General features: G+C 39.7%; 1 protein-coding gene across 3 annotated transcripts in view; it reads right to left on the reverse strand.

The window, feature by feature from the left end:
* The window catches only part of LRRC2 (leucine rich repeat containing 2), a 457,557-nt gene that overhangs the window by 375,399 nt on the left and 57,779 nt on the right, over positions 1 to 24,379 (reverse strand). For all 3 annotated transcript variants that reach the window (XM_072150807.1, XM_072150808.1, XM_072150809.1), the window contains one exon: positions 6,242 to 6,398. In XM_072150807.1, coding sequence (XP_072006908.1) covers positions 6,242 to 6,398 — 157 coding nt within the window. The remainder of the gene's footprint in view (positions 1 to 6,241; positions 6,399 to 24,379) is intronic.

Below are 24,379 nucleotides of genomic sequence, written 5' to 3' on the forward strand. Positions count from 1 at the left end.
GAGTGACAGATTTCATGATCCGGTTATGCTATTATATATGATTAATTTATTCTTAATAGGTACCTACACACTACTACTCTGTCCTACTACACTAAGCTACATTATGCAAACAAGCGAGGTATAGGTATCAGGGGCGTTACTAGAATAGATGGGGCCCCATAGCAGACTTCTGAATGGGGCCCCCCTTCCAGTTCTAAAATTTGCATATTACACTCACATATAAACACTCACATTTATTTACCTATATACATAAACATACAGTTCATACACCCACATTTATACACTCTTACACACATACACATCACGTTTCACACATACAGTGCCATATACAAACGTACAGCATGTATATAATGGTGCATATCCTTTATTCTTTATTGTTAGGTTGGATGACGGGGCCCCCTTGACACTGTGGGCCCCATAGCGGCTGCTATGGCTGCTACCACTGTAGTTACGCCCCTGATAAGTATCAATTGTAGGTTTTAATATAGCAGATGACATTATTTTATAGACTATTGAGTCCTGCAAAGTAAGGACACTGCAGTATTAATGATAAGGATCACATCACTAAAAGGTTTTAACAAGAAATAATAACATTCATCAATATTAGACCATTTTCTATTTCACTCTTGCTCTACAGACGTGATCCTGGTAGGATACATCCTAAACAAAGGTAAAGTATAAAAGATAATGGATCAGATTTATCAAGCTGACTGAAAGTCAGAATATTTCTGGTTGCCCATGGCAAACCACTTACGGCTCAGCTTTCGTTTTACCAGTGCCAATGAATATTTTAAAGGGGAGCTGTGATTGGTTGCAATGGGCAACCTAGAAATACTTTCAGGCAACCGAGAAATAACTTTCAGACAGCTTAATAAATCTGCCCCAGTATATCTTTCTGCATCTAGCCCCTGTTTGTAATACTGGAGCTCAAGCTATGTTATAAAGAAATATAGGAAAGATTTGTATTTTTTGGTTACCAATACCTCAAAGTGTACTTCATAGTGTATTTACAGACACAATACAAACCAACTGATCAATACCTGCCAAACAATATTTAATTGGGAATTAAATGGTGGAATTTAAGATGGTCCACATTGCCATCCCTCAGGAAGGACTTCGGAATCGTGTTGGATCCCAAGTATGAGCTTTCCATAGCCACAGTGATGTCACTAGCGGCATGAGCTCTTCTAGAGTTACATGAAGGCACTAACCACAGACACTTCCATTTATTGCCATCAGTAAGTTTCACTCAGTATCATTGGAATACTATTGGGTACTAGCTGCGGAGGACAGCATTTTGACCATTTTACATGTTGGAATTTACTTACCCATTTTGTGTTAATCTGCATATGTTTGGTGTACTTGGTATCTAGCCTCTGAGTATACAATGAGAAGTAGACTTTTAGGTGCTGGTAACCATGTAAGGGCATTCCCACCACCATTAAAGGTGCAGCTGTTATTTCTGACGGTTTTATGTCCCTTCCAATGTTCTTCCATTTTAGTTAAAAAAGCATTTACCAGCAGCTGCAATAGCACCTCTTAGTTTCAATTGTAACAGATATTGTTTAGGATTCAAATTTTATTTAAATATTCTTTAGAAAGGGTACAAATTCCATAAAAATTCCATTTACTTACCTGGTCCATTTGCGTTCCAGTGGCGCGTTCTCTGCGGTGGATACGGGTCCGGCCGGGATGGCGCTGCTGCGCTGAAGTTCCCCGGAATGCACTGGAATACACCGAGCCGGGCTGACTGAAGGTAAGTGCAAGCTCCACGACACATTTTTTTTTTTTTAAATGCGGCGGTTTTTCCGAATCCGTCGGGTTTTCGTTCGTCCATGCCCCCCCCCTCGATTTCCGTTGCGTGCATCCCAGCGCCAATGCGCCACAATCCAATCGCGTGCGCCAAAATCCCGGGGCAATTCAGGGGAAATCGGTGCAAATCGGAAATATTCGGGTAAAACGTCGGGAAAACGCGAATCGGGCCCTTAGTAAATGACCCCCAAAATGTCACAGTTGACAGACTTAGAAAGTAAACAAATCATTGGACTGAGAGAAGCAATATATGTGCAAGCAGATAGTTTTGACCTAGCCGTTAGGAGCTGTTCAGAGAAGTGGGGGGGCTTCTAATTGGCATTTGTCAGCTGGATAAAGCTTACTGCAAGTGTTTCCCAGCAATGTCCAATTACTTCCATGGTGTGCCTAGTTGTCAGATTATTGGCAAACATTTATGGGAACGTTTAGGACATCCGCTTTGGCAAACTATAAGTGGGGAGGAACTACAGGAATGATATGTATAGTTTTGCATAGTTTTTTGGATTCTGGTCTTTACTCCCCTGTTCCCAAATGCCTGAACTTTTTTTCCCCATTTGAAGAGATGTAACAGGGTTTTTTGTGGGACAATTTGTACTTCCTAGAAGCAACATTTAATTTTTGTAACACTCTACCAAAACATTGTAGACTGCCCCCCACCATCTAAAGCCTTAAAGGTAATCTGAAAACCCATAGAATTGGCTACAGCATGCAAGAACTTCACTGCTATTCTAACTAATTAAGACCCTTATGTCTTAATCTACACTCCATAATACAGTAGATTGTGAGCTTTCAAGGTCAGCGTCCTCTTTCTATTTGATCCAGATGAATTAGTTTTTGTGTATTTTGTACTTGCCTTTGTTCTCATCTTAATGAAATATATGTGAACCTTGTATCGAATGTACAACTATATGGAATTAATGGTGCTCTAGAAATCAATGATAGTAATAATAACAATAGTAATAATATTAGTAATAATAATAATAATGATAATCTATTCTTATAACAATCTAATGAATATTCAATGCAGTGTACTTGACTAATTCATCCGAGGTGGCAATTCAACAAGTTCTTTTATGGTACAAGCATCACGTTTCGGTCCAGAACATGGACCTTCATCAGGCATAACACATAATAATTATGTTATGCCATATTATTATGTGTTATCAACGGTCCTTGTTCTGAACCAAAACGCATTGCTTTTACTAATAAAGAATTTGTTTCACTGCCACCTTGGTTGAATGAAGCAAGATTCCTTGAGAGCCAATAATTTTTATGCTGTTTCATCCTTTTCCTTCTCTATTCAACTTACAATGGTGAGCCTTTCTCCTTCCCAGGTTGCATATATTCATGCAATATACTTGCTGGGAAAAATTATAAATGTAGTGAAATTTCAGAAGTTGCCATTTTTTAGAGGCAATGTTTTTACACTGTTTCACTGTGGGTCCAAATTACACCTCCCCTTTATTTTTTGGGTTAGTACAATCACTGAGATAACAAATTTATATTGTTTTTTATTATGTTTTAATACCATTAAAGAATCAAAAAACATTAGTGTGATTCAGAGAGGAGAGCCCCTGCAACCTGCTGGGGATTGCTGGACAATCTGTGGCCTGCAGACTCTTTTGGAGTTGGCATATGGTCTATAAAAGCTGCTCAGTACTATTACTATTAGATTTTGTACATAGGGGAGCAAATATGTATAATGCAAGTGTAACATTACGTAATAGTTATTTTTATCAATTTGCTGCAATGTTACAGACAGCTATGTGAGTTCTCTTGCTATTACACTCTGGCTAGTCATGAGAACTTCAGAAAGCCGGGCTAGTCATATGCGCAGAGAATGACCTTACTGAACTACCACTGAAGCAGTACATTGATTCAGGAAATGCAGTGCTGTGCAGAAGAGCTTTATTCTACCTTAAAGCATTTGCTTTTATAAAATTATAAAATTCTATGTTTTGCAATAACTAAGCCTTTTCACATTATTGTGATTCACTGAGATATTTATTCTTTATCAATATGTTCAATAAGATATTTATATAGAAAAATGACTTGTCTGCAAAGCAAAGTCCCCGTGTATCACACTGTCAGCAGATGCCTTTATACTCGTTTTCATGCTGCTTTTGAGCGAAGCTTGCTCTACATGACCATTACAAATAGCAATCATCTCTGGAAGCGTTCAGACAGATAGAAGTGTTATGTTGGCCTAATTTTGGCAGGACAGTAAAAGCAGTTTTCTCATTTTTATACTATAGGCTACAACTTCTCTTTGTGCACTATGCCACTTATTATAGTGATTGTTAGCTACATTGACTTCTGTAGGAAGAACACAAACTTTAAAGTTCTGCTTGCACTCAACTTCATGCTATTTTTGGTGTTTTGATCTAGTACATTTGAAAATAAAATTGGAGTCACTTTGCAAGTATTCTTCATTAAAAATGTCCTATCGTTTTTGTCTACAGCTCCTAGGGCTACAGGATGAAAACAAACTCAGTGTAGTCAGATCCTGCAGTCATATTCACATCCAGCTGTCCTCTAATTTTTGATTATGCACCAAAATATTTAGATCAGTCATAACATTAACCCCTTTCCGTTCCTGCATATCTAATTTAAAGCAAACCTGTCACCAGCAATGTCATTTCTAGCTGGAGACAGGCTCCAATAGTCTATTCCATGCTGATTTAAAAAATACCTAATCTATTTCGGTACTTTATACAACTTTATTTAACACTACCTCTCTTCCTGCCAGCAGTGTACAATGAATCCTGGGCTGCTTAGGGGCAGCTGCCTGTGTGTGCCTGTGTCTCCTCATGCATTCTTCCTCTACTTCTCACCAATCCCCCTCCCTGCCCTGACTGCTCGATGCACATGACAGCGGGGGAGTTGGGATGTGGAGGAAAGAAGATTTAGGTACAGTCACATAGGTTGCTGCATCTGCGCCCCCTTTCCCACTCCGTCCCCTTCCCCAAGACTCTCCTCATGCTGCTGCCTGGAAGCCAGGTAATGTGAGATTAAGTTTTCTAAAGTACTGAAATGATTCAGAATGCTGACAAAGGCATTTTTAAAAACAGAAAATCAGCCTAGCATAGCTATTGGAACCTGTCGCTAACTAAATCTGACATTTTAATGCTTCTGTTACCGTGTCACAGTACATGTTGAAATGTCAGTGATGTTGTCATACAGAGTTGCCAAACACAACAAAGTAAAGTCAAGGAGGCAGGAATAAAAACTTAATAGGAAAATTCCTATTTTAGCAAAAATAGGATCAAAAGCACCAATTTCTCACAAATTTTTAGATCTCTGCTTGTTGTCATTCAAGAAGTACCTGTTCTTCCTCTAGATAAAACAGGTCCATGGTCATGTGAGGTCACACAGATGCATGGCTTGTTATAACACACAGCTCTAATTACTCTCATGGATACATTTCTATCCACTGGAAATAAACATCCAGAGATTTAGAAAACTATCAGGAATTGATACATAAGTTCTATACATATTTTAGAAAATTGTAGGTCTTTGTTTAGATATATAAAGTACCAGCATTCCCTCCATGTTAAAATATACAGCTTCAGCAGTCCTGTATTTAGATTTTTACAAAATCCAGTGATCCCTGCGTGTCAGGACTAGCAACACAAAGCATCTGGATCAAGATGAAGAGGAGCAGGTTTTTTGTAGGTTTTTAAAGGAAATCTACCATCAAAAATCAAGCATTATAAACCACTGACACCTACTTAGATCCAGGCACTGTCACTATGGTAATCTTCTCAGCATAATCTTCATCAACATAATTTTAAAAGTTGATTTTAGAAGGTAGAAGGCCATGGATAACAAATATAAGGAGATTACCACAGTCACATAGCCAGGATCTAAGAGTAAGTGTCTCTGGTTTATCATGCTTGATTTTGATGGTAGATTTTCCTTTTCTAATTGTGATAAGGGGGTCCCATATTTCTTCTGGGAATGTAGCATCAATTTGCTAATTTGCATAGTATGGGAATGCACTAGTATACGCCTTGACTGCCTCCATCATTCCCACAGAGAATGGCACTTCCTAATATAATATATTTTATTTTTATAGAGAAATTAGCTGTGGTAAAATAAATTTCATTCTGTTTCCCAATAAGCTATATTGTGTGAATCATCCAACAGTCTGTTGAAAAGTCTCTATTACTTGTTTATTGACATAGTACAGATTGTCATTCATATGTAGTACCTGTTGTTTTATGACATTGTGCAATTTGATATTATTATAATTGCATTGCTATGCATCAGCCTTATATCTTCTATACCTTTACAATTCTACTTGTCAATTCATATATATTGTTGAAGGATAACTGTGAATTTACCTCTATTTGAAGGTGTAATATATAATATATTTAAACAAAGATCTATGGCTCCCTCTCTGTAGTCTTAAACTTAACATCCTTACCTATTTCAGGAGGAAGACTTGATATTTTGTTCTGTGACATATCCAAAACGTTCATATCTTCAAATGTCTGGATATAGTCTGGAATGGTATGTATGAGGGTTTTATTGATATGCCATTCTTTCAGGTATGTCTGTTCTTTCAGGTAATCTGGAAGTTCCTGTTGATAAGGGATAGTGTAAAACTATGAAACTATCAATTTATCTTTAAAAAAACAGGCAGCCATAAAACAAAGTCACGGGATGCCTTAAAAGAGACATACTGTACATTAGACAAATATGCTAAGAGCATGGTTTTACCTCAAAACAAATCACTAGAAGGTTACACACAGAAAAATCTGTACAGTTTGGGGTACTTACTGTAGATGAATTAGAGCAAGGAGGGAATAAATGAGAGTTTGTACTAAGACTTTTCTCAAACTGATAAAAAATTATGAATTTACAAAAAAACGGTTAAATCATGCCTGAAAAGGGGATCTTAGAAGTCCCTGAAGCTTGCTTGTAACATCTTATACTTCAGTTACCCATTAAAAGGTATGACAATCTTAAGAAGGTTATTTATTTGACCTATCATAAGCTTTTTCGAAAAGGAAGCAAAACTTCATGGATACTTTATGGATGGCGTATGCATAAAGTGTTGCATCAATCTGTCATCTCCGATTTCATGGCCATATTTGGATCTTAAAATTCTCCATCTTGTTAAAACCACATGGGAATGGCTACAGAAGGTGCAGGAGGCGGATGTGAAAACAAAAATTGTTTTTAAACTGTAAAGACGGACGCCAACGTATGCTATGGATACGACATATACGTTAAAAAATGTAGACGTATGACAAAGAATTTATTGGTTTTTGTCAATGTTTAAACATTTAAGTTGCAATACACATCTGGTGGATGCAAAAAACTTGTTGTTCACCCAGCCTGACAGAGCTGGAGTAACTGAGCCATGTTTGTAGCAGCCGTGCTCACACTTGCCTTTTCAGCTTTGCCTACAGATTTTCAATAGGATTGAGGTCAGGGCTTTGCGACAGCCTCTTCAAAACATAGTGGGATAATGAATAGAAATGCCCATTTGTGTTCAAGCTTTAACTTCCTGGCTGTTATGTTGAGATGTTGCTTCAGTATTGCCACCATACTGTTCTTTCCTACTGATACCATCTATTTTGTAAAGTGCACCCCTCCCTCCCACAACTAAAAAACCCCACAACATGATGCTGCCACCCCCCTGGTTTCACGGGTGCCTGCAAGCTTCTTCCGTTTTCCTCCTAACATAACAATTGTCATTAAGGCCAAACAGTTCAATTTTTGTTTTGTCAGTCCACAGGACACACCTCCAAAAATATAGGTCTTTGCACCTGTGTGTATTTGCAAACATTAATCTGTCTTTTTTATGTCTAGCTTCTTTTTTATTTACTTCTGGCTTGGGTTGTTACTAAAAGCCCTCTGTTTTGTAGCTCCATTTGCTCCACTTTACCCTCCCTCTGCTTGACTGAATCTCATGGCAGAAGAGTTAGTTTCAGCATACAGTGGGAGGGGGAAGAGCTCCTTGTGTGAAGCTGCAGCACAGAGGGTCTCTGGTAACACCTCCCAAAGAGCCCTTCTGACTCATTAGCATAATTTTAAAAGTAGATTTTAGAAAGAAAGATAATAATAATTATTATTTTTGTATATATTGCACACAGATTACACAGCACTGCACAGAGCTTGCGGGATCGGTCCCTGCCCCCATAAGACTCACAATCTAATCAACCTATCAGTAAGTTTTTTGGACTGTGGGCGGAAACACGGGCAAACACAGATAAAACATACAGACTCTCTGCCGGGTGTTAACCTGGATGGGACTTGAACCTGGGACCCCAGCCTCAAGGCTGTAGTGCTAACCACTGAGCCACAGTGCTGCCCTCCATAACAAATATAAGAAGATTACCACAGTCATGGTGCCTGGATCTATGTGTGCCCCTGACCTAAGTGTCCCTGTGGTTTATCTTGCTTGATCTTGAAGGTAGATTTCCTAAAACAAATTGGCTTCCTGTCCTAAGATATCAGTAACCAAGAATCAGATATTTAGAAGAGACAGGAAACAATCTCTTTTGTCCTCAGTTATTATTAGTATAGTTATTATTTTCTGTAATATTATTAGTATTTCCCAGCAACATGAATTTGAACATGAATTTCTTGTATTTCTTGTATTGTGGTTTTGGAAAGTTCCTGCTCAGTCTTCAGGACGCCCCTACAACCACTGCTATTGGAGTGAGTGCTTATGATGGATTAGGTGTACAGAGATTTGTGACTGCACAGCCCCCTCCATCCACTGGAGGTCACACACATTGCCAAAGTACCGTAGGAGTGACCCTATTAGTTTCCTTTACTTACCCTAGTACATTTTTGTTATGTTAGCCATTAGATATTGGTGAGTATGTGCAAAGTTGTACATCACTGCTACTTTTGCAGTCTGATATTATGCAGATTTGAATTACCGGCTGCGTGAGTTGGACTCTTATATACTCTTACTAATATCCTGCAATTGTTGTTGTCTTTAGAAAATTGGTTGAATCATGAATAATAGGAAAAGAGTAATAGGAAAAGAGGTACCCAGTGGTATTACATAAGAAAAGTGCTTACCCCCTTCATATACCTCTTTCCAATAAAGTTCATAGTTTACAGGAACATCTACATTTTTTATATGGCAAAAGTTCACCTCATGTTGTAGCTAAATGCAAATACATTACTTTCTAGTTATTACTCTTTAAAGTAATCCTTGGGTTGTTTTCTACCTAGGTATTTTGTTTTGTGTCAATTTGCCATTAAAATAGCTTGTAAAGGTCTGTGCTGGGTAATGATTTCTTTATAGGATACAATATATACATGGGGACATAGTTCAAAATGTTAGAAGCCGTCACTTTGATTAATGATCCTAATGACATAAGAGAATTTTATTATAACACGTATTTGAGTTTTTTCACTTACACAGACCTTGTTATTCCTCATTACAAAGCAATAGCTAGTTGTGGACCATGTGCAGCTGCAATATTTCTGCTAACCTACATTTAATAGCCGGTCATCCTATATTGAGGGTATAACCTTTACCTATTTTTCTTCTCTTCCTATTTCTCTCGATTCCTCAGGGTTGTTCTTATTATAAAAATCACAAGGGACTTTAATGAACTGAAAATAGATACTCTGAAAAGTGACTCATACATTTTATTCCAGCAGCTAGTTTACTTTTACCTTTTTGCTAGAATAAAAAAGGGAATTTTGTTGAAGTTGAGGCTTTATCCTGTAAAGCTTTTTTTTACCATTAGCATTTTTGTGATTTATTGCTACAAGTTTTCTGGCTGTTAAAACATATTTAGTATATTAAAGTTCCTTTAAAGCTACTGTACCAGCTCCAAACTTTCCTTTATGTACTTGCACATAATAATCATTAGTTTTCCTGGTACATGCAACATATTGGGGCACATTAACCTGCACTAAGTGCAGTTTGCCTGTATAAAAGGGCAGGGTGTGCCAGATTCATGAATCTGGTGCCCCGTTCTTCATGGATCTGCACTGCCCAGACAGAGTGCACCAACTTTTTTTTTATGCACCTTTAACATGGGGCGTGCAACACAATGCTGATTGAATTTGCATGCTAAATCTGGTGCAGGGCCCGACTGAGCAAGGGAACCCCCCCCTGATTTATATCGCATGATGCTTAGTGCAGCTCTGCCATAAAATGGTCGTGTTTGACACATTTATGGTGCAAACACATCTTAAGTACCTGTGTAAGCAGTTTGTACCTAAAAGAATGTGCAAAGTCCGTCAGAGCCACATAATGCCTCTTTATCACAGTCTGAGGATCACAGACCAATGATCGAACCAGTTATCAGTGAGAAGTGTTCACCGTTCTTATGCCATTGTGTTTTGTGGAGTGGTCACTTTCAAATGGCTATGTACAAGCAAAGAAGTTTGGACCGTATCTGCGTCTTTTATGTAATACCCCGTATAAACAGGGTCTCAAAAGTTATAAAATATTGCTTTTTTCATTTCAGTTATTTATTTTAAGGCTTTATTTTAATGCAGTTTTATTTTTGTAGTTTTTTATTTACATTTTTAATGTATTTTTCCCTGGTGGCTGGACTAGACATTATCATTTTAATGGGTCCATTTAAAGGACACCTGTCATCAGGTCTGTGTCACTAGTCCTGTCACCTCTATCTGTTGGAGCAGCTCACAAGGATCTCATCCCAGCCTTTATCTAGTTATTTCATACATTAATCATTGTAAAATCATCTATTTTTTATCATGTAAATGAGGCTGGTCACATGGTCAGAGGCAGTGATGTCACCCCTGTTACCCATCCCCTCTCCTCCCCCTGCTCATGTCTGTGTGTAATGTATAGTAAAGCATGGCTAGTGTGTGTGCTGCATCCTCCTAATATACAGGTGAGAGACACAGACATCAGCTACACATGAATCTGACATGCTCTGCTGTAACATGGCTGCCTGGAGCTGCTGTATCTCTCCTATACACACACACATGCACACACAGGCTGCAGGGGGCGTGGCCACCAGCACCAGGAAGCACATCATTATACAGCCTCACATCATTATACAGGCTGTCAGTCAAGCACTGGGGGTGTGGCTGTGCCTCCCACTCATGAATAAGGTGGACAGCTTGAATATGCTAATGCTTCATTGGACATTTCACAGGTCATTTGCATACAGCTTTAGGACCTCATTGCTTAGGATTACAGGCATGTAGAGGGACAATGAAGGGATAGAGGCAATGCTCTCTAATGGCAGTTTATGAAAATATATTTAGTTTAGGTGGGTTATTTTGCATGACGGGTTCTCTTTAATGATAATTTTATTTTACATTGTGTCTCCATGAACTTATTATAGTCCTTTAAGCTTTTCTTTAGTAACTGTTGCTGAAATATTAGCCCCAGTTAGATAAGTATACATTTTCTTAAGACATATTGATAGGGGTCTCTTGAGGACTGAGCAGAAATCAGGAAGGCCATGATGGTTTATCACTTTTTTATTACTCTATGGAAATCCTGCTGTCACATACAGTATAATCTTCTCCTGATTCCAACAGTAGTAGAATTTGCCTCAGTGTAAAATGACAATGATAGATAACCTTCAGGTGGTGAAATCCAAGTCTTGGCAGCTATCATTAGAAAGTTGTTCTTTAGCAGTAATAAGAAGAATTTTATGTAAAGGGGTTTTCCCACGAACAAAAGTTATCCTGTGGATAGGACCTAACTTGCTGATCAGTGGGGGTCTCAGTGATGAGACCCCCACAGATCACAAAAACGAGGGGTCCAATGGGGTCCCACATACCTCTATCGGACCCCTCATTGCTCTGTCATTCTAATGGAGCAGACAGCCACGCATGACTGTTCTGCTCCATTAATTTCTATGAAGCTGACGGAAATTACAGAGCGCCGCACTCAGCGATCTCCGTAAGCTCCATAGAGATTAATGAAGCAGAACGGTGATGCACGGCCGTCTGCTCCATTACTCTTATGGAGCGATGAGAGATCTCCACTGATCAGCAAGTTAGGCCGTATCCCCTGGATAGGGCCTAACTTTTGTTTGTGGGAAAACCCCTTTAAATATCCTTCTAATATCCTTCACAGATAAAAAGTAGCATGCTAACTGAACTTTTATTTACTATAGATTAAAATATAAATAGGACACACAGACATAACAAAAGTACAGACAGCGCAGAGTAGTAAGGTGTTTTTATATACTGAACCTATTTATTGGGATCCTCTCAAATTCTAAGGGACACCTCTATATTTTACAGATTATTTCACACAATGGGCCGCATTTATCAAAACTAGTGCAGTCTGTACTATGTACAGTATGCCTGTGGACTGTGCAGGGTGCGCTGGATTAATCAAAACTGGTGCACAGTCTTCATTAATCTGGTGCCCCCTGCACTGCTCGGAAGAGTGCACTATTTTTTTTTGTACATGCTGCAGAATTGTGGCGCAGACAGAATTGTAGTGCACGTCTGTAAAAAATGTGGCGTAAACTCTGACTTAGCACTAACACGATCCTCTAAGTGCACACTTTTCTGTCTTGTTAGACACAGTGCAGATGCAATATAAAACTAGTGCAGACACTTTATAAATACATGTACAAGCAGTTTGCATGTTCTTTTTAGTGAAAAGTCAGGCAGAAAACTGGCGCAAACGCTTTAATAAATGTGGGTCTATGTCTACCTATGTCTTAGTATTATCTACAAAGCCAGGTGAATTAAGTGTCACACGGTGGTAGCATCTGCACTGTAATTCCAGCCGGGTGGATTGAGTGGGTGTCACACGCTCTCTCAGAGCATCGGCACCGCATGTCCCAAAGGCCAGGTTAGGAAAACAATTTTAATTTGTGTTGCAAATTATCTCCAGTGCAGGCTATGAGCATACCTACCACTGGTGTAGACAACCCACGTGTGGTCAATTGACATATCACTATTCCTGCTCTCTCCCATGTGCTTTGCCCTAATACATCTAAGACAATGGGGGTCATTTACTAAGGGCCCGATTCGCGTTTTCCCGACGTGTTACCTGAATATTTCCAATTTGCGCCGATTGTACCTGAATTGCCCCGGGATTTTGGCGCACGTGATCGGATTGGGGCGCATCGACGCTGGCATGCACGCGCCGAAAATCGGGGGGCGTGGCTGAACGAAAACCCAACGTATTTGGAAAAAACGCCGCATTTAATAACCGAAAATGTGTCGCTTGGGAAGCGCTTACCTTCACCTGGTCCGGCTCGGTGTATTGCGGCGCGATCAGATGCATTTCAGCGCAGCAGCGCCACCTGGTGGACGGCGGAGGAACTGCCATCATAAATCCCGTCTGGACCCGAATCCTGTTCAGAGAACGCGCCGCTGGATCGCGAATGGGCCGGGTAAGTAAATCTACCCCAATGAATCTATGGGGCAGTGCACCTATGAGTTTGGCAGGTGTCCATTAGGTGCACTTTATAAAAACACTCTACTACTCTGCCCTATTTGTACTTTTTATATGTTTGTGTGTCCTATTTTTGTTTTCATCTGTATGAAATCAAAGTAAATTTTTAACCTGCTACTTTTCAGTTCTGCCCCATTTCCCTATACAAATAATACATTCACCCCCTGTATCTTACATGTATTATCTTACTTTTCTTTTATCAGAGCACCTACATGTGGGTATTAGAAAGACCTCATAAAAGGAGATATAATGGAAGACTTGAAATTATTTGTCTTCTAACTCTAAGTAGTATTTGATCAGTGTAGTACTATAGGGATTAGAAGGTATTTTTCTGTACAAATGGATTTTGTGACTTACAAAATATAATATTTGGTTTTCCCTTTGCTATCAAATTCATAACTGAACAGCAATAAAATAGGAAGTGTTTAAATTAAGTCACGTAATGCTATCAGCGAAGCCGCATTGCATCATGTAACATGCTGATAACTCCAATTATGTGAAATGATACAAACTTTTTCTATAGCAAGTGGAACTATGCCACAGGGGGTATTCTATCCCCACTGCTTCTGAATCAGCATGTTACTCTGGTTGCTGATTACTATGTCCCTGGATAGCGTACGCCTCGTACATTATTCTTTTTATTTATTTATTTTACATATCTACAACCTTATAGATGAAAACTAAATTTGATTTTTTTGCTCTAGAGCTATACATGATGCTCATGAAATAGTCACTCTAATTTCTCTATGTTAAAATGCTTCCCCCGTTTAACTTATGTAATGCCACTGAGGCTTTGCAGTTTCATTTTACATTTTATGTTATTTTTATGTGCTATGAGTAACAAATTCACTTACTTTCTTAAATCACCAGCGGTTTGTGAATATGAGTCAAAGCATTCCTTTTATGACTGCCTAAAATCTTAGTTTGTGCTATGGTGTTCATGGGAAAAAATGAGTTTTAAAAGATTTGAAGCTGCTGTATCTTGAGATCAGCCACAAGAAATGCACAAACATAGATAAGGTTACTTCGCCTTGCGTAATTATATATTTTTTATATTGATAGACAAAATATTTGGTGGTTTTATGAAATTTACCTTTAGAAGCGCTATACCAGGTAAAATAAATATATTAGAATAAAGAATATATGCTGTTAAATAGTTTGGAATTAGTTTCTGTTGCTCAATCACATTAATGTGTGCCATAGTTAGGGCACACAATTGAAATTCCCGAATGTATCCTTCATAATCTCAAAAGGATGACTTTACAAATAATTCGTTTTTTTCGTAGTTTTTCGACAGAAAACTGATTTTTTTTTTTTAGTTTTTCACAATTTTTTTTAAAGGAGAGAAAATTGAGTCACCCTGCTGCTCAAACACACAAGGCAAAGGTGCAGCCCACAACTGCAGACAATGTAATAGTGCAACAATTAAGCAGTTGTAGATGGTTTTTTAAATACTCCAAATAGCACAGGGTATACAGCCAATACACAAATTTTAAAGGGATATTCACATTGACATTGAATTAATCTTCCATATACATACATTTAGTCAATCGGATGATATTTTTTTTTAAAACTAACCTGTGTGAAGATAATTTCTGCTGGCCACCTATACCAGAGTGCCAGGATAGTCATATCCAAGGACAGCTGTTTAGTTTCTAAAGGACAACAAAGCTACCTTTATGGGAAATTGTCTCAAACAGGTAGATTTTTTTAATAACATGCAATTGAAGAATTGTATGTACCATATATAATCGAGTATAAGCCGACCTGAGTATAAGACGAGACCCCTAATTTTACCACCAAAAACTGGGAAAACCTATTGACTCGAGTATTAGCCGAGGGTGGGAAATGCATTGGTCACAGACCCAGTATATAGCCAGCCAGCCCCCTATAGTATACAGCCTGCCCCCAGTAGTATACAGCCACCCCAGCCTGCCCCCACTAGTATACAGCCACCCAGCCTGCCCCCAGTAGTATACAGCCTGCCCCCAGTAGTATACAGCACTGCCCAGCCGGCCCCCAGTAGTATACAGCACTGCCCAGCCAGCCCCCAGTAGTATACAGCCACCCCAGCCTGCCCCCACTAGTATACAGCCACCCAGCCTGCCCCCAGTAGTATACAGCCTGCCCCCAGTAGTATACAGCACTGCCCAGCCGGCCCCCAGTAGTATACAGCACTGCCCAGCCAGCCCCCAGTAGTATACAGCACAGTCCAGCCAGCCCCCAGTAGTATACAGCACTGCCCAGCCTGCCCCCAGTAGTATACAGCCTGCCCCCAGTAGTATACAGCACTGCCCAGCCTGCCCCCAGTAGTATACAGCACAGCCCAGCCAGACCCCAGTAGTATAAAGCAGAGCACAGCCCAGCCCAGCATTTTAAAAAAAAAACTTATATACTCACCCTACGGGGGCCCCGATGTGCAGTGCTGCTCTCCCGATGTCCGCGTGGCTCGTCTACTGGCTTCCGCGTCCGTCTTCTGTCTTCTGTAACACCGGGAGAAAAACATGGTGGCGCCCAGCACGATGTACAGAAGCCAGAAGGCAGGCGCGGAAGCCAGCCTTCTGGCGCTGCACATCGGGGCCACCGGAGGGTCAGTATATAAGTTTATTATTTTTTAAGTATTTTTTAAGTGACTATTGTGACTTGTGACTCGTGTATAAGCCGAGGGGACGTTTTTCAGCACATTTTTTGTGCTGAAAAACTCGGCTTATACATGAGTATATACAGTATATGCAAATTAATTTAATTAAATCTTAATGCCCTGATGGGAATATCCCTTTAACTAAAAGCAAAAATATAAAATGTCCTCAGAGTGATTTTGCTCTTATGGCTTCAGCCTTTGCTGGTCATGGCAAGAAGAGCCAACAGGCTATTGTAAGCTGCTCAACTTGAAAAAGAAAGAGGTACAGTGCCAACTGCTGGTGACCATAAATATGAAATTGTCTATATTATATAAATAGATTGACATATAATTATCTACCAACTTATAGGAAAATACAGGCTAGGGTTTTCCTTGAGGGCTGACATACATTGCTGCAAAATTGTTGTGAAAGGCCTTAAAGCAGTTGTACCAAATTTAAATCTGATTGGTGGTTGTTTGATTTCTCATTACCAATTAAGTAAATGGACCACAAATCACAAGAGTTGGAGAAGGAGGTCAAGTATGCTTCCTTATAATCCATTCAATATTAAGGGAGTGTTGGAAATTGACAAGTAAAACACTCAGTAACTACAGCACTCCTATTCACAGTGCTGGAAAACTGTGTTCAGCAATTTCTGATGCTCCTATAGTATTGAATTAAGCTACAGGATGTCTGCTTCTGCATCATTCCTGCTGCTTTATTAATTAGTACAGCAATAACCTAATTTACATAGACAAAGCAGAGAGAATTTTCACAGTCCCTGGATGATGCATGCCATAATGTTATTAGAGCTAGAGCAAGATGGTAGCACAATAATCATGGAAAGAATAGTGAAGATGTTTTAACCACATACAGACAATAAAAAGAAATAAGAACATAAAGTGTTTTGATTTTCCATGTTGTTTGAAGTCAAAATGGAAATTGCTAATGCATTTCCCTTTAAGGCTAAGTTCACACTACCTTTCAAACTTTGTTAAAAAAAAAAAAGGAAAGATCTGAGGTTTATCTTATTATTTAAAAACCCCTTTGACATCAATGTAGATTTCATGTCATCCATTATGTTCCTTTAGGTAAGTATCTTTTATGCATGCGTTGTTTGGATGGAAAAAATGGCGGTGGCTACAGTACTTTTCCTTTCTTTGAAAAAAGCGCATGGATATGGATGACATAAAATTTTCATTGATGTCAATTAGATTTTTAACTGATCCATTAAACCTCTCATCTATACCGTGTTTTTCAGACTATAAGACACACTGGACCATAAGACGCACCTAGATTTTAGAGGAGGAAAAATAAGAAAACATGTTTTTTTTCCCTAAATAGTGTGCTAAAATATTTAATGAAGTAACAGTAAGGTAACGGGGCCATACTGAGCGGTGCAGTGCAGCCATATTTCTCTTTGGAGAGGGGCAAGCAGCACTCAACCCCTCCTCTCTCCTATGCTACGGTACGGCAGGCACACGTTCGTTAGAGTGTAGCCTAAGAGGACTGTGTAGGGGATACTTTTATTAGGAGTCATTGGGGAACATTTGGTGAAGTTTTAATAGTGCACTTTGTGTGGGGAGAATTGATGGGGAGACTTTATTAGGGGACATTTTATGGTACACTGTTACCTGGTGCTGAAGGATGACTCCCGTGCTGACACTACAAGTGTTCTGTCATATTCAGGGGGAGTGTTGTTCCTTTGACCCAACACTGATTGGCTAGGGCTTGACTAGCAGCAAGCTCAGCCAACCAGTGTTGGGGGCAAAATTAGTGATGGGAATTATTCTTCTTTTGAGTGAGCCAGCTCTTTTGGCTCTCAAACGGCTCTTTAGATAGAATTATGCTGGCACATAGTCAGGGGGTCTCAAGAGTTACCAGGGCTGTATAGGTATGAGTATATGTGACAATGGTCACAAGAGCTTACAATCTATGAGGAGCAGGGGGATAGGAGGTGACAGTGTTTGTACAATATTCACAGGAACTTACACTCTATGAGGAGGAGGACGACACAGGAGGTGACATAGATTGTAAGCTCCTGTGACCATTGTACAAGCCCTGTGACTCATGCAGTTCACCCATGCATAGAATATCAATCATCTTAACTATGTCCAGTCGGCATGCACTGCATGCTGCCGCTGCCTTAAGCCCAACTTCACTTTCCTCCTGTTATGGAGAGTGCCATATGTACAGCAAAGGAGCGCTTAGCTGCGCTAAACTATAAAGCTCTGCGCTTACTGCCAGCATTAGCTGACGGAGCGCAGCCAGGTGCCATCCTCCTTTCCCTCCTGCAGTGAAGGGCTTGGGACACCGGCACACTTCGTCTGCATCTATATAAGACGTACCACTCTTTTTTCCCCATTTTCTGGGGTCCAAAATATACGGAACCTTTTTTAACAGAAGTAAGGAACAAAGATTTGAGTGGTTGTGTGAACGTAGCCTAAGTGTCCCAGAAGGATTTACTGTTTTACACTTTTGCTAAATTTCTGTTTTTGCGCATTTGATTGCCTTAGCTCATATTCAGGAAATGTTGCCTAAACAACCTTTAGAATAACTTAGAAAATGAAAAACTAGATATACTGTGTTAAAAAAGATCTGATACACATTACAAAGATACTTTTTAGGTATCTTTCTTTCCTATTTTTTACTTCTTGTTCCGGAACATTCCTTGGTGTTTTCTTACAACAAACCTTTATTCTGGATACAAGTATTTCTAGAGAGATAAGAGACTTGTGTAAACTGAATCACAACAACAAGTGATTTGTGTCTGTTATATTATATCTGGTATTTGATTTTCCAGGTCATGATAATATTCATCTTATTGAAAGCTTTTAGTTTTGTTGAAAAATAAGATTCCATTCCTGCTCATATGTAAAAGAAAGATTTACAAACGTGATTTTTGATAAACCAAATTAATTTAAAATGCCAGATTATCGTTTTGAAAAATGTCTAGATTTCCTTCATGCTATGGTTGGATGGAACTCTTTTATTTCTCTGAATGACTTCTGTGTGCAAGATATGAGATAGTACACAACAAAAGATTATCACAATCTGTTGCTTCACAGCGAAAGTTATTTCCCAACAAACCCTTTTTTTAATATGTTAGTTACAATCTCTGACATCATCTTCCAACCTATTAAGCAGCCACATCTCCCAAAAACAATGAAAAAACAACACAAATAATTTTTGGCTTTGAGCCAATGCGTTTACTTCATAGACGGGGTGAGTTATTTATAATGATACAATAAAATCAATATTTAAAGTTTGGAAAACAGATTTGTTACTACAGGTATGTCATGGAAGAAACTATTCTCCTTATGAAGAGTTTGCCATTAAAGTCCACCATTGAAGGTATACATAGACGTAAAGGCCATGCATGCTTCACTGGGGATTCTGGGAAATAGGCAAATATGTTTTCCAGGGCAGAATAAGAAAAAACTTTCTCAAAACTCCCTTGAAGGCAGCTCCTTTAATATCAAGCATGACTTTTCCAAGAAGCTTAAAGGGGTATTCTCATCTGGGCACTCACATTCAGTTTTGCTAATCTGCCATGTATAAACATTTCTTCAATTAGATATTATTAGAAAAAATGTTCCTGTGTGAAGATAATTTCTCATAAATGTAGTCATATGGTTCCTTAGAAACAAAACTGTGTCCTTGGATATGGCCACCTCTGCAGGAGGGATTGTACAAAGAAACCAAAAGTTTCTGAATATTAAAGTTGGAGGAATATTGAGGAGTTACTGTATGTCCTGCAGCCGTCCTGTGGTAATGCTTGCTAAATCCAGGAGGTCAGGCAGGACGCAATAGCACATGTCTGGCCACCGCTGCCAAATTGTGAGTTGGTCGTATCCAAGGAAGCTTTCTCGTCTCTAAGGGACGACATTACTACATTTATGAGAAATTATCTTCACACAGGAACATTTTTTTTAATAACATCCAATTGAAGAAATGTTTACATATGGCAAATGAATTTAATTAAATGGGATTGCCCAGATGGGAATACCCCTTTAAGGACATCATGCAGGATAATAGCCACACCACTGTATTTATTCCAAAAGGAACAGATTTAAAGTTTACTATAGACAATTTAAAGTTTTGCAAAGTTTCTTGCCCATACACACAAACATAAAACACCAATGTCCACAGTTGAAAAATTGTTCCTTTCTGAATACATACAGTGGGTACGGAAAGAATTCACACCCCTTTAAATTTTTCACTCTGCATTCCATCTTGACAGAAAAAAACTGAAATGTAGAAATTTTTGCTAATTTAAAAAATGTGTTTAATTAAACTGATTTTATTAGCAAAGGCACACATTTGTCTGTTTAAGACAGCTCACAATACATGTCAGAGCACATGAGAATCATGAGGTCTAAGTAACTTCCCTAGTTGTTCGGAGACAGAATTGTGGCAAGGCACAAATCTGGCCAAGATCACAAAAGAATTTCTGTAGCACTCCATAATCCTTAAATAGAAGAAGTTTGGGACAACCACAACTCTTACTTGACATAGCCATCCATCCAAACTAAGCAATTGTAGTAGAAGAGGCTTGGTCAGAGAGGTAAAGAAGAACCGCAGGATCACTGTAGCTGAGCTCCAGAGATGCAGTATGGAGATGGGAGATAGTTCCATAAACGTCAGCTCCCCTCAGTCATGGCTTTATGGCCGAATTTGCCTACAGAAGCCTCTCCGCAGTGTAAGACATATAAAAGCCTGCATACAGTTTGCAAAACAACACATGAAGGACTCCCATACTGTCATGGAAATATTAATCTTGAATGTGTAAGATTTGTTGAACTATAGGGTAAGTTGATCTCTTGAAGCATCCAGTGAGCTTTTACAACATCCTGGAAGTCTTTACAGCTTGATAAATTCACACCTACTTCCCCACAGCAGGAAATAAAGAAACTGTTTAAATATTCCTGGTCTCTCCCCCTCATTAACACTTTCTCTAATCCTAAATGACCCTGTGGACTAATTAATCAATGGGAGGTTCTGAAACTTGAACCAAACATAGCACATATGAAACAATATGATATAGTGGAATATGTGGCTCACTCTATGGAGGCTGCGGGAACATGCTGCGGTGTTCCATATTTTTCCCACCCAGGAATTTCTTTAATTTGTAAGTTTCTGTTATTTTGTCCCTTTTTATTTTAATACTGTTTTGCCGTTGTGTGTGAATTTATTTTTGTAACTTTTTAACTTCCTTTTGAAAGCACTGAACTTTGTAATTATAGCTTTAACTTTCATTTTGGTCCCTGTATGCTCTGCAAACTCGTAGCCTTGTAAAGTGTTGTTAGCTGTGTGACTGCTACAGTGCATGTCTAGTGGTGTGACAAGGTGACTGCTTGAGAAGCAAGAACGGATTTAGAGTGGTATATTTATTGGTGCCAGTATAAATTGAATAAGTGGTGGCAACGGATCCCTAATTGGGGTGCGGGAACTGTATGAGGTGTGACTTATGCTCAATTTGTGTCCTGAGTGAAAGGTGAGCGCAAGTTTTAGTGGGTTAAATTAACCCGTACAGTTGCACCCCAAGTCATGTGATGAGTCAGCTTATCATTTCCGTGACACAGACTACAAGAAATAAGATTCTCTGGTCTGATGAGACAAAGATTGAAATTTTTGGTGTCAATTTTAAGAAGTATATGTGGAGAAAACTGCTCATCACCTGCCAAATACAATCCCAGCAGTGAAACATTGTGGTGGCAGCATCATGCTATTGGGTGTTTGGGAACTGGAGAGGATCTCCAAGGAAGAATGGCATAGGATCCCAAAATCCTGGTGACAAAATCTTGTTGCATTGTTTCCAAGAAGACTCATGGCTGTACTAGCTCAAAAGGTTCTTTTACGCAATACTGAGCAAAGGCTCTGAATACTTATGACCATGTGATATTTCAGTCCCCAATGTATATTACTTTGGCTACCACCCCCACATCATGTCATTAGGCTTCCTAAGCTTGATGTTAAGGGGGCTGCCTTTGAGCAGGGTCGGCACCAAGATTGGGCATAACTGGGCAAGTCCCGGGGCCCAGAGCTGCAGGGGGGCCTACATATGGCTGTACAGCAATTCATGGGGTTGAGGGCTTCTATAAAATAAACATAAGGGAGCTGTTTGGTATGATAAAAATTTTTTAGGGAACAGGAGACTGATTTAGTTTCTGAATTTTGAATGCAGCTGCGAGAGTTCACTGCAAAGGGGCCCACCGAGGCTCTGTCGCCCAGGGAACAATTGATTCCTGGAGCCAACCCTGCCTTTGAGGCAAAGTTTTCTTTATCCCACCCTGGACTTAACTTTTTACTCTACATTTAAGCTTACATAATAAATATGATAGCATTATCAGATTCTTTACAGCACTTATATGAACATAGGGCATCAAGGTGCAGGGAAGATGTGAGCTGTGATCATCACCTATTATCAATAATTCATTGACTCTAATAGATTGTATTGCATTAGATTCCATCCAGCATTTATCACCCACGGCAAAGGAAAACTGATACAAAAAGCATACATAGGGGGAGATTTATTAATCTGTCTGCAACAGAATTTTGTTGTAGCTTGCAATAAAAAATGTTTGTACCTCATTTACAAAGGATTTAGACAGTTTTCTCTCCTGCAACTAGCTTGACAAAAGGGTGTTGCCTTGCGGACAAAAAGGACTATGCGCCAAAAATTTTGCTGAACCAACAGAAATTTGTTCTAATTTTCTGGCATAAAGTAAGCCAACTAGTATGTGGTGTAGACCAGTGATTTTCAACCTGTGTGCCACGGCACACTAGTGTGCCGCGACACATGGTTGAGTGTGCCGCGGGGAAAGTTCCCCGACCCATGCTGCCGCCGTGCCCCTTTATTTCAGCCCCCATACTTACCTACAAGCCCCGAGTCGGCGATCCACCCATCTTCTGTAGGTCCTGCACCGCGCGGCCCATGTCACGTGACTGACGCGACCTGACGTCAGGACGCATCAGTCACGTGACCAGAGGTGCGCGGTGCAGGAGCTACAGAAGGTGGGTGGATCACCATTAGGAGTGAAGGTACGCGGAAGAAGACATCACGGGTAAGTATATAAGGTTATTATTTGTATAGGGAAGGCAGCTAGGGTCTTTTTTTTATTAGTAAAGAGAGGCTGGGGCTTTTTATTAGTAAAGGAGGGCCTCTAGGGCCTTTAAATTAGTAAAGGGGGGCCTCTAGGGCCTTTTAATTAGTAAAGGGGGGGCCTCTAGGGCCTTTTAATTAGTAAAGGGGGGCCTCTAGGGCCTTATAATTAGTAAAGGGAGGCCTCTAGGGACTTTTAATTAGTAAAGGGGGGCCTCTAGGGCCTTTTAATTAGTAAAGGGAGGCCTCTAGGGACTTTTAATTAGTAAAGGGAGGCCTCTAGGGACTTTAAATTAGTCAAGGGGGGCCTCTAGGGCCTTTAAATTAGTCAAGGGGGGCCTCTAGGGCCTTTAAATTAGTCAAGGGGGGCCTCTAGGGCCTTTAAATTAGTCAAGGGGGGCCTCTAGGGCCTTTAAATTAGTCAAGGGGGGCCTCTAGGGCCTTTAAATTAGTCAAGGGAGGCCGCTAGGGGCTCTTAATTAGTAAAGGGGGGCCTCTAGGGTCTTTTAATTAGTAAAGGGAGGCCGCTAAGGGCTCTTAATTAGTAAAGGGAGGCCGCTAGGGGCTCTTAATTAGTAAAGGGAGGCCGCTAGGGGTTTTTTTATTAGTAAAGGGAGGCCTTTTATGACTGTTTTAGTGTCATTTTGTGCTATTTTGGTTGGTGGTGTGCCCCAGGATTTTCTAAGTATAAAAAGTGTGCCGCGGCTCAAAAAAGGTTGAAAATCACTGGTGTAGACTACAACTAGATAGTCTTATCCTGCACCACATTTATCACCCAGCATCAGACTCTTAAGTGAATCTGGTGCAGAATAAGACTATCTAGTGTAACTCAGCATTGCCTAACATTAGGACACTTTTTGTAAATCTGCCCCATAGTCTTTTAAAATTTGTCCATGTCAATGCCGGTATTTCTGGCACTCCTGGCATTTCTTGATAACACTCCTGCTTAACCATTCGATTCTACATGGTTCCTAAATTGCTTTCCTGGTTATCACTCTTGGATTTGTTTGGGAAAATGCTGTACTCCTAAAACTTTGGGTTTTTTGTTCCCCCACAACCAGTTTTTGTATCCAGCTATTTTATCTGCTTTAGTGACACGTGTCCTGATACTATTCTTGCTGGTAAGACACTAATATTCTCCATTCCATAACGCCCTCCTTCCCAGTCCCTGCAGTAGTCTCTGCTTGCTAACTACTTGGAGCCACAAGGCTTCATGATCTCATAAAAGAATTTACTGACTCTGATTCTGTGCCATGTCCTTTATTTTGTTTTTCATTGTTTGAAAATAAACTAACCAAGACAACTAGGTGACTAGGGATGTGGAGTTCTCAAAGAGGTGGCCTGTAGGAGAAGGATTTCTGTATCAAATTTCTAGCACTAAATGTAGTAAAGGGAAACTTTCCTAATAGGAAATCACTAGAAAAATAAAATGGAAAAAATAAAAACAGC

This window comes from Engystomops pustulosus, chromosome 1 (assembly GCF_040894005.1).
Source record: "Engystomops pustulosus chromosome 1, aEngPut4.maternal, whole genome shotgun sequence".
Classification (NCBI taxonomy): Eukaryota; Metazoa; Chordata; class Amphibia; order Anura; family Leptodactylidae; genus Engystomops; species Engystomops pustulosus.